This window comes from Oncorhynchus masou, chromosome 27 (assembly GCF_036934945.1).
Source record: "Oncorhynchus masou masou isolate Uvic2021 chromosome 27, UVic_Omas_1.1, whole genome shotgun sequence".
NCBI classification, from domain to species: Eukaryota; Metazoa; Chordata; class Actinopteri; order Salmoniformes; family Salmonidae; genus Oncorhynchus; species Oncorhynchus masou.
Window position 1 is genome coordinate 11,394,111 of NC_088238.1, and position 12,141 is coordinate 11,406,251.

The window sequence follows — 12,141 nt, forward strand, 5'->3', positions numbered from 1 at the left end:
ATGACCCCAAGTATAGTGTCCAAAGGTGGCAAAATGGCTTATAAGGAGCCAACAAAGTCAAGGTATTGGAGTGGCTATCACAAAGCCCTGACCAACAGGAGGAGGGTAAAAAAAGGGTCTTGTGGGGAGGAGGAGTCAGAAGTGTAGAAAAGGAGTGTGTGTGCCAGGAGCAAAGTGGCCAACAAAGGGTCTAGACTCAGTTCCACCAGCTCTGTCAGGAGGAATGGGCCAAAATTCACCAACTTATTGTGGGAGGAGCTTGGTGGAAGGCTAGCCAAACGTATAGTGTAGCCCAGGAGGAAACAATTTAAAGGCAATAGTGTAGCCAAATACTTATTGAGTGATAGTGTAAACTTCTAGGTATAGTGTAGCCACTGGGAATGTGAAATAAAAGAAATTAAAGCTGAAATAAATAATTCTCTCTACTATTATTCTGACATTTGTAGCACAGGAGGAGGGTTCTTACAATAAAGTGGTGATTGTAAACAGGAGGAGGGTCTAGGTAAGACCAACAGGGGAATATTAAACAGGAGGAGGGTAAATGTCCAGGAATCTGTGAAACTGAGTTAGCAAAATGTATTTGGCGAAGGTCTAGTATGTAAACTTCTAGACTTCAACTGTATATCTGGGGAACTTTGTCAGGGTGTGGTGGCATCAGGGGAGGAGGGTCTCTAGTGTAGCCAGGAGGAGGAGGGTCTGTGTAGCCAGAGGAGATGGTCGGTATAGTACTGAGTCTGTGTTCCATTTTACCGCCCAAAGGAGGGTCTAGGAAAGTGTAGCCAACAGGCAGGAGTTCTAGGTATAGTGTAGCCAACAGGAGGAGGGTCTAGGTATAGTGTAGCCAAACAGGAGGAGGGTCCATTGTAGCCAGCAGGAGGAGGGTCTCCATAGTGTAGCCTCCTTAACTTTATTTAATGTAGCCAACAGGAGGAGTGTCTAGGGAAAGCCAGGGAGGGTCTAAATAGTGTAGCCTCAGGAAACACCATTTAGTGGCCAAAGGAGTGTCTAATCCAGGAGGAGGGTGTTATGTACCAACAGTGTTCAGCCAATCAGGTTGCAGCAGTGTGTTTTTTATAGTGTAACCAAATGAGTGTCTGTATCTGTAGCCATTCTAGGTGGAAACCAAGACTGTGTCTCAGGAGGAGGGTCTAGGTTTGTGACTAGCAGAAGTAAGGGTTTGTAGCAGGTTAGGAGAATTTAGCGGGCTAGGTTAGTGTAGCCAACAGGAGGTTAGGTTAGGAAACGGGTTAGGTATAGTGTAGCAAAAGGAGTGTCACGAGGAGGAGGGTCTTATAGTGTAGCCACAGGAGGAGGGTCTAGGTATGAGCCAACAGTCTCGGTATAGTGTAGCCAGGAGGAGGAGTGTCTAGGTATAGTGTAGCCAGGAGGAGGAGGGTCTGGTAACAACTGCAGGCAAAAATTGAACGGAACCCCTGGTCTGATGAAACGTGTAGCCAACCTGATTGGCTGAACAGATACACAACATCTGGGATTAGCCAGGCTACTCTAGCATCGTGGATGTAGCCAGGAGGAGGACTTGCTTCTCATTTTCTGGGTGTGTTAAATGAAGTAAAGTTTGTGTTTTTAATGATGCAACAATTGGGCCAAATTTTCTCAAAGTCAAGGTCCATCAATCCCTTCCTCAACAGGAAAAACTCTCTGTCTCTGTATCCCTCCCTCTCAGTATCCCCAGTCTAGCCCTCAATGGGCCAAAATTCACCCAACTTATTGTCTCCTCCCTGTAGCCAACCCCCTGGGAATGGAAATCTCCACTATTATTCTGACATTTCACATTCTTACAATAAAGTGGTGATTCTAACTGACCTCCACCCCCATCTCTCTTTGTCTGGTCATCTCTCCTCCCTCCACCACCATCTAGGTATCCCTCCACCCCCATCTAGGATTAAATGTCAGGAATTGGATGTAAACTTCCGACTTCAACTGTATATCTGGGGGACTTTGTCAGGGTGTGGGGCATCCCGCTAGCCCAAAGGCCTGAAGATGGCGTTATGAGTCGTGTTCATTTTACCGACCAAACGCATGAAATCTCCCTCCACCCCCATCCCTCCTCCATTTCCCATCTTCCTCCCTCCTTAACCCCATTTAATCCCGGGGTCATAGGTATCCTCCCTGAAACACCATCTCTCCAGGATCCCTGTTCAGCCCATCCCTCCTCCCTCCACCCCCATGCAGTGTTCCCTCCACCCCCAGGGGAGGGTCTCGGTTCCACCCCCATCCCTCCTCCCCCACCCCCAGGTCCCTCCTCCCTCCAAACCCAAAAATCTAGGTCCCTGTAGCCAACCGGGTCTGCCCTCTCGGTACCCCGATCCAACAGGAGGAGGGGTCTGATCCCTCCTCCCTGTACCCCCATCTGGGATCCTGTATCCACCACATCTAGGTATCCCTTTCCAAATTAGGAGTCTCTCCTCCCTGTGCAACCAGGATTTCTCCTCCCTCCACCCAATCTCTCAGGAGTGTCTCCCCTCCCTCCACCCCATCTCTCCTCCCTCCACCCCATAGTGTCCCTCCACCCCATCTCTCCTCCCTCCACCCCCCATCCCTCCTCCCTCCACCCCCAGCCCCCTCCACCCCCATCTCTCCTCCCTACCCCCCATCCCCCAGGAGGAGGGTCTCTCTCTCCTCCCTCCACCCCCATCTCTCCCTATCCCCCATCTCTCCCCCTCCACCCCCATCTATCCTCCCTCCACCCCCATCTCTCCTCCCTCCACCCCCATCTCTCCTCCCTCCACCACCATCTCTCCTCCCTCCACCACCATCTCTCCTCCCTCCACCACCGTCTCTCCTCTCCACCCCATATACTCTCCCAGGAGGACCCCCATCTCTCCTCCCTCCACCCCCATCTCTCCTCCACCCCCAGGAGGAGGGTCCACCATCTCTCCTCCCTCCACCCCACCCCTATCTCTCCTCCCTCCACCACCATCTCTAGGTCCACCACCATCTCTCTCCCTCCACCCCCATCTCTAGGTCCCTCCACTCCAACAGGATCCCTATCTCTCCTCCCTCCACCCCCATCCCTATCTCTCCTCCCTCCACCCCCATCCCTATCTCTCCTCCCTCCACCCCCATCCCTAGGTATCCCTCCACCCCCATCTCTCCTCCCTCCACCCCCATCTCCTCCCTCCACCCCCATCTCTCCTCCCTCCACCCCCATCTCTCCTCCCTCCTAGCCAACCATCCCATCTCTCCTCCCTCCACCCCATCTCTTCCCACCATCCCTCCACCCCATCTCTTCCTCCAGGACCATCTCTCCTCCATCCACCCCATCCCTATCTCTCCTCCATCCACCCCCAACTGCCATCCACCAAATATTGTCTCTCCTCCCTCCACCCCCATCTCCTCCCTCCACCCCCATCTCTCTCCCTCCACCCCCATCTGTTTCCCTCCACCCCTCTCTCTTTACTCACAATATTTACTGGTGTCTTTTATAAGACAGGAATCTATTTCCAACAGAGACTGCTCCTCTCAGCCTCCATCTTCTCCTCCTCTGGTGCTTTCATCCCCTAGATCGTCCTCTGTGTTTATGGCCATATCTCTTCAGATCATTATTAAAAGTAAAAATAACATCCCAAATGGCAAAATATTCCCTATAAAGTGCACTAGGGCCCATAGTGCTATGGTCAGAAGTAGTGCACTATATAGGGAATAGGGTGCCATTTGGGACATAGCCTGAGATTGATAGTGTCGGCTGTCTGGGTGTGGGCCACTGCAGTCCTATAGCTCTTCTAACACAGAGACCACTGACACCTTACACTGTCACCAGGTTCACACACAACTAAGAAATATACACTGTCAGACACACACCACACAACACACACAAACAGAATTCACACACATTGGCTACACATCCACAAACACACACACACACACACACACACACACACACACAGACCCAAGTTACACAATTTAAAGGCAATGCTACCAAATACTAATTGAGTGTATGTAAACACCCACTGGGAATGTGAAATAAAAGAACATTAAACTGAAATAAATCATTCTCTCTACTATTATTCTGACATTTCACATTCTTACAATAAAGTGGTGATTCTAACTGACCTAAGACTAATATTACTAGGACTCCATGTCCAGCAATGTGAAACTGGGTTCAAAATGTATTTGGCGAAGGTGTATGAAACTTCCGACTTCACTGGGACTCTCTGGCACTGGGACTCTCTGGCACTGGGACTCTCAGGCACTGGGACACTCAGGCACTGGGACCCTCCGGCACTGGGACTCTGGCACTGGGACTCTACTGGCACTGGGACTTTCCGACTGGGACTCTATGGCACTGGGACTCTATGGCACTGGGACTCTTGGCACTGGGACTCTCCGGCACTGGGACATTCTCCATTTCCGGCACTGGGACTTCTCCGGCACTGGGATTTAATCCGGCACTGGGACTCTCCGGCACTGGGGCTTTCTCCGGAACTGGGGCCATTTCCGGCACTGGGACTAATCCGGACTGGGGCTCTCCGGCACTGGGGTCTCCGGCACTGGGGCTCTCCGGCACTGGGACTCTCCAAATGCACTGGGTATCTCCGGCACTGGGAAACTCCGGCACTGGGACTCTCCGGCACTGGGGCTCTCCGGTTTGGGACTCTCAGAAGTCATTCCACCACCAGGTTGGGACTCTTGGCACTGGTTAGGAAATCTATTAACATTGGGCACCCCCTTAGGGTTAGCCACCTTGTCACTCGCACTCAAACTTATCGAGCTCACCCTGCCCTGGAACTCTCCCCCTCACTCACTCTCTCGCTAACACCTCTCAAAAACCCCCCTCTCTCCCTCTCTGATAACAAACCTGATTCCACCACTAACATATTTTCCATGATGGGATTCTAGCGTTAGCTCCATCTGAGAGGAGGATGAGGAAAGGGAGGGAATAAAATATTTTCTGGAAATGTCTTAAAAAGCCCCAGAAAAGTGGTTTTTAATGATGAACAATTGGGCCATGGAGACAGATCTCTATCTATTTCTCTCTCTCTTTGCCTCTCTGTCTCTGTCTCCCTCCACTGTCTTTCTCTCCGGCACTCCATCTCTGTCCCCCTCCACCCCATCTGTCTTCCCTCCACCCCCATCCCTCCTCCCTCCCCCCTCCTTCCCTCTCCTCTCTCTTTCCCACCCCCTGTCTTTCCTCCCTTTGCCCCCCATCTCTCCTTTCTCTCCCTCATCCCTCCCCCACTCTCCCTCCTCCCCTTTCTCTCTCTCCAATCTCTCTCTCCTCTTTGCCCCCCCAACTCTCCTCTCCTCCACCCCTCTCTCCCTCCACTTTCTCTCTCTCCCTTGTCCTTCTCTCCTCTTTGTCCCCCTCCCCCACTGTCTCCTCCCTCCACCCCCATCTCTCCTCCCTCCCCCCCACCTCTGTCTTTCTCCCTCCACACTCTCTCTCCCTTTCTCTCCTCCCTCCTCCCTCCACTCTCTGTCTTTTCTCCCTCCACCCTCCTGTCTCTTCTCCCTCCACCCCCATCTCTCTCCCTCCACCACTCTCTCTTCCTCCCCCCCACCATCTCTCTGTCTCCACCACCATCTCTTTGTCCCCCTCCACTATATCTTCTCCCTCCACCACCATCTCTTCTCCCTCCCCCTCTCTATCTTCTCTCCTCTCTTTCTCTCTCTGTCTGTCTCTCTCCAAATTGTTCCAGGAGCTTGAGTCATCTCCTGGGATACGATCCCTATGGTCGGTCCCACACACACACACACACACACACTCTCCAGAAGCCCACACACTCCTGAGATGTGTTTAGGACACAGTGGGGTGACTGTAACAGCCCACTGAGAGGCTCCTGGGACATTACAGTGTCCATCTGGCTGACAGGCCATCTGAATACACTACGTCCATCTGAATACACTACGACCATCTGGCTGACAGGCCATCTGAATACACTACGTCCATCTGGCTGACACCCCATCTGAATACACTCTCCCATCCTGACAGGCCATCTGAATCCCTCCACCCCATCTGAATCCCTCCACCCCCATCTGAATACACTCCACCCCCATCTGAATCCTCCCTCCATCTGGCTGACAGGCCATTACTCAAATATTTACTGGTGTCTTTTATAAGACAGGAATCTATTTCCAGACCACTGAATCCTCTCCCCTTCCATCTTCTCTCCTCCATCTCTCTTTTCATCCCCTCTGGCTGACAGTCCATCTGTGTTTATGGCCATATCTCTGACAGATCATTATTAAAAGTAAAAATAACATCCCAAATGGCAAAATATTCCCTCTGAAAGTGCACTAGGGCCCATCTGGCTGACAGGCCATCTGTGTCGGCTGTACCACTGTTCCCGGCCCATCTGAATACACTAGAGATCTGGCTGACAGACCACCTGAATACACTACGTCCATCTGGCTGACAGGCCATCTGAATACACTACATTCATTGGCTGACAGGCCATCTGAATACACTGTCCCAGGTTCACACACAACTAAGAAATATACATCTGAATACACAGGTCCATCTGTCACACAACATCTGGCACAAACAGACATCTGAGATACACACACATCTGGCTGACATCCACAAACACACTACACACCATCTGAATACACTACACACCATCTGGCTGACAGACCCCTGAATACACTACTCCATCTGAGCCATGTTAAAGGGCACTCATCTGAATAGAGTGAGAGTCTTGGTCTGGCACTGGGACTCTCTGGCATTGGGACTCTCTGGCACTGGGATCTGGCACTGGGACTCTCTGGCACACTGGGACTCTCTGGCATCTGAATACTGGGACTCTCTGGCACTGGGACTCTCTGAATGGGACTCTCTGGCACTGGGACTCTCTGGCACTGGGATCTGGCTGGCAGGGACTCTCTGGCACTACACTGGGACCATCTGGCTGACTCTCCGGCACTGGGACTCTATGTCATCTGGGACTCTATGGCATCTGGGACTCTATGGCACTGGGATCTGGGCTGACAGACCATCTGAATGGGACCCTCCGGCATCTGGGACCCTCCGGCATCTGGGACCCTCCGGCACTGGGACCCTCCGGCACTGGGACCCTCCGGCACTGGGACCCTCCGGCACTGGGACCCTCCGGCACTGGGACTCTCCGGCACTGGGACTCTCCGGCACTGGGACTCCATCTGGCACTGGGACATCTCTGGCTGACAGGCCATCTGGCACTGGGACTCTCTGGCACTGGGACTCATCTGGCTGACTGGGACTCTCTGGCACTGGGACTCTCCCATCTGGGACTACACTACGACCATCTGGGACTGACAGGCCACTGAATACATACGGCATCTGGCTGACAGGCCATCTGGGACCACCGGCACTGGGATCTGGCTGACAGGCCATCTGAATACACTACCCTCCACTGGGACCCTCCGGCATCTGGGACTCCGGACCATCTGGGATACCTCCGGCCATCTGGGATACACTCCGGCATCTGGCTGACAGGCCATCTGAATACACTACATCCATCTGGCTGACAGGCCATCTGGGACTCTCCATCTGGCTCTCAGGCCATCTGGGACTACTCCGGCACTGGGACCATCTGGCACTGGGACTCTATCTGCACTGACAGGACATCTCCGGCACTGGGACTCTCTGGCTGACTGGGACTCTATGGCATACACCCTCCGGCACTGGGACCACTCCGGCACTGGCTGACAGGCCATCTGAATAACATTGTCTCTGGCTGACCCCCATCTGAATACCTCTCCACCATCTGGCTGACAGACCACCTGAATACCTACGCCCATCTGGCTGACAGGCCATCTGAATACACTCGCCATCTGAATACACTCTCGCCCATCTGGCTGACAGGCCATCTGAATACACTACGCCCATCTGGCTGACAGGCCATCTGAATAACTATTTTCCATCTGAATACATATACGCTCCATCTGAGAGGAGGATCTGAATAAAGAGGATCTGAATAAAATATTTCTGTCTAAAATCATGCCTTCCAGAAAAGTGGTGGGGTAGAGATTTCTGGAGCAATATATCTATTTCACTGATTTCACAATGAGGTGTGTTTTGACAGCTGTCTTTTGTTTGTGCGTGTGTGTCCCCCAGTCTCTCTCTGTGTCTATCTGTCTGTGCATCTGTGTCCCCCTAGTCTATGAAAGACTCCCTCAGTCCACTATTTGGCATCATCATCATCCTCATCAGCATCAATGTCCCAGCATGTATGTATATGAAACTTCTCAGTCTTCCTCTCTATATTTCTGTCTCTCTTTCTCTCTCAGTCTGTCTCTGGCTCCTTGGGCCAGGAGCCTGAGTCATCTCCTGGGATAACCGAAAGGTTGCTCATCGTCACACACGGACAAGGTAAAACATCTGTCATTCTGTCACAGCAAGGCAGTTAACCCACTCTGTTGCTGAACATGTGTTTAACCCAGTGGGGTCTGTAACAAGCCAGTTAACCCACTTACAGTGTCCATCTGGCTGAACAAGGCCATCTGAATACACTACTGTTTCTGCCTAAAATCATGTGCTCTTCCACTGTTCTGAATTTCTGCTGCAATATTTCACTGATTTCACAATGAGGCAGGTTCTGACAGCTGTGTGTTGTTTGTTGAACAAGGTGTGTGTAACCCACTGCGTCCCCTGTGTGTGTAGGCAGTTAACCCACTGTCCACTATTTGGGCATTCATCCATCCTCCCATCTCAGCATGCATGTAATGAAACTTTCTTCCTGTTAGAGGCAGTCCCACTGTTCCCTCTCCAGGCAGTTAACCCACTTCCGTTCCCCTGAACAAGGCAGGTAACCCACTGAGGTTCGAGCCAGGCAGTTAACCCACTGTTCCCAAAACCAGGTTGTTAACCCACTGTTCCCCTGAACCAGGACAAAGTTAAAATCTGTCATTCTGTACCTGAACCAGGCAGTTAACCCACTGTTCCCCTGAACCAGGCAGTTAACCCACTGTTCCCCTAAACAAGGCAGTTAACCCACTGTTCCCCTGAACAAGGCAGCTAACCCACTGTTCCCCTGAGCCAGGCAGTTAACCCACTGTTCCCCTGAACCAGGCAGTTAACCCACTGTTCCCCTGAACCAGGCAGTTAACCCACTGTTCCCCTAAACAAGGCAGTTAACCCACTGTTCCCCTGAACCAGGCAGTTAACCCACTGTTCCCCTAAACAAGTCAGTTAACCCACTGTTCCCCTGATCAAGGCAGTTAACCCACTGTTCCCCTGAACCAGGCAGTTAACCCACTGTTCCCCTGAACAAGGCAGTTAACCCACTGTTCCCCTGAACAAGGCAGTTAACCCACTGTTCCCCTGAACAAGGCAGTTAACCCACTGTTCCCCTGAACAAGGCAGTTAACCCACTGTTCCCCTGAACCAGGCAGTTAACCCACTGTTCCCCGGGCGCTGAAGACGTGGTTGTCGATTAAGGCAGCCCCCCCACACCTCAGAGGGGTTGGGTTAAATGAGGAAGACTCATTTCAGTTGAATGCATTCAGTTGTACAACTGACTAGGCATCTTTCTCCTTCTATTCCCACAGACGGCCTGTCAATAAACACAGTTACCAGGTTCATCATGGTTCCCCCAGAACAGCAGCCATTACAACAACAGGAGAAAACTAGTCAGATACAACTAAAGGCTTTCTCAGAAGTTCTGCTTTTTGGCATCAGGGAAGAACTGTATTTATGTATTTATTTTGCTCTTTTGCACCCCAGTATTTCTACTTGCACATTCATCTTCTGCACATCAGTGTTTAATTGCTAAATTGTCATTATTTTGCCACTATGGCCTACCTGGTTTATTGCCTTACCTCCCTAATCTTACCTCATTTGCACACACTGTATATAGACTTTTTCTCTATTGTGTTATTGACTGTACGTTTGTTTTATCCCATGTGTAAATCTGTGTTGTTGTCTGTCTCGCACTGCTTTGCTTTATCTTGGCCAGGTCGCAGTTGTAAATGAGAACTTGTTCTCAACTGGCCTACCTGGTTAAATAAAGGTGAAATAAAATAAAAAATAAAAAAATTGAATGTGTGATTTCCAGTCCTACCTGTCCTGTATCCCATCTAACCTGTCATCAGTTCAAATGCCCACAGCAACCGTTCGGTTTTAGAACAGGTTAGATGGGATACAGGACAGGTAGGACTGGAAATCACACCTGGTTTCTGAGCTCGATGACAGAATTAGATGGGAACAGGATTCCATCCTAGGACTGGAAATCACAACTGGTTTCTGACTAGATAACAGGTTAGATGGGATAACTGATTCCATCCTTCACTACAGAATTAGATAAAACTGATTCCATCCTTCACTACATAATTAGATACAACTGATGCCATCCTTCACTACATAATTAGATACAACTGATTCCATCCTTCACTACAGAATTAGGATACCATCTCAAAATTGTGTTCCCAATAAGAAGTTGTGATCAAGCTTTGTGGGATGAAATCTGCCCAGACAGAGCCCAGATTTATCCAACTCAGCAGACAGGCGAACCGGCTGCTCACTGACCGACGTCACACGCTCACACAGCCGGAGGGGAAACATCTGAGGCGGAAGGCAGATCTCTGGCTGACTGTGAGCTAAATATGGAAGAGACAACGACAGCACTAACAGCATACACAACTCAGTCTGACCTCTTCACCTTTGACCAGGGTTAAAACACCATGCAAAACCACCAACAACTGACCCAATGGTTAGAACCCTTAGGTGCCCTTAAGGACCAACCTCCCAACTTCCAAGCAAGTCTCTGCATCCCACCTGAATGACTTCACACTCCTTCCAGTCTAACTACATGTACTGCTCCTTCCAGTCTAACTACATGTACTGCTCCTTCCAGTCTAACTACATGTACTGCTCCTTCCAGTCTAACTACATGTACTGCTCCTTCCAGTCTAACTACATGTACTGCTCCTTCCAGTCTAACTACATGTACTGCTCCTTCCAGTCTAACTACATGTACAGATCCTTCCAGTCTAACTACATGTACTGCTCCTTCCAGTCTAACTACATGTACTGCTCCTTCCAGTCTAACTACATGTACTGCTCCTTCCAGTCTAACTACATGACTCCAGGATCTTACCTGTAGTCTCGTCCTGTACCGCTAACTGTACTGCTCCTTCCAGACAGAGATCTTGGACACCTGAGTCTCGTCCTTCCTCAGACAGCTCTCTCCCTTCTTCAGCTCGGGGCTCCAGAAGGTCTTGATGGAGTTCATGGAAGAGCTCAGCTTGCTCTCCTTCACATCCACCTCCCCCGGAGGAGCTCGTTCTCCCTCAGCACCTCCTTCAGCTGGGTCTGGAGGTCCATGATGGTGTTGTCTCTGGTTTGGCGTAAAGAGTGAGGCACCGTGGATGCCTGCTGGAGGCTGGACTGGGACGAGGACACGTGGTCACACCCAAACGCGATGCTGTCACTGGGCATGGACGAGCCTCCACCTCCCTGGCTGATGTTGGGGTTGGAGCCCATGGCGGTTGTCCGGATGCCGTAAGGGAGCTTTGCTCCGGAGCGACCCAGGGTCATGGTGCTCTTGGGCAGGCTAGGGTCGTGGTTGGGGTTGGGATAGGCCTGGGTCTAGAATAGATCGATTAGATTAGATTTACTTTATTGTTCACAAAATTAATTTAGTTAAGATCAGCATATTCAAATATACAAACAACAGAATTCACATACAGGAATACAAACCATTTAAATAATTCACATCCATACAGTAGCTAAGTGTCTTTGGTAAAACCAAGGTGCTAGCCAGACAGAAAGTGTCTTTGGTAAAACCAAGGTGCTAGCCAGACAGGAAGTGTCTTTGGTAAAACCAAGGTGCTAGCCAGACAGGAAGTGTCTTTGTGCTAGCCAGACAGGAAGTGTCTTTGGACAGGAAGTGTCTTTGGTAAAAGCAAGCTGCTAGCCAGACAGGAAGTGTCTTTGGTAAAAGCAAGGTGCTAGCCAGACAGAAAGTGTCTTTGCCAAAAAGTGTCTTTGGTAAAAGCAAGGTGCTAGCCAGACAGGAAGTGTCTTTGGTAAAAGCCCAAGGTGCTAGCCAGACAGGAAGTGTCTTTGGTAAAAGCAAGCTGCTAGCCAGACCAAAAGCAGGTGCTAGCCAGACAGAAAGTGTCTTTGGTAAAACCAAGGTGCTAGCCAGACAGGAAGTGTCTTTGGTAAAAGCAAGGTGCTAGCCAGACAGAAAGTGCCTT

General features: G+C 50.6%; 1 protein-coding gene across 1 annotated transcript in view; it reads right to left on the reverse strand.

The window, feature by feature from the left end:
* The window catches only part of LOC135515605 (ELKS/Rab6-interacting/CAST family member 1-like), a 508,676-nt gene that overhangs the window by 475,544 nt on the left and 20,991 nt on the right, over positions 1–12,141 (reverse strand). Inside the window, 3 exon segments of the mRNA XM_064939228.1 lie at positions 5,665–5,690; positions 11,063–11,209; positions 11,212–11,527. Of these exon segments, the coding sequence (XP_064795300.1) occupies positions 5,665–5,690; positions 11,063–11,209; positions 11,212–11,527 (489 nt within the window).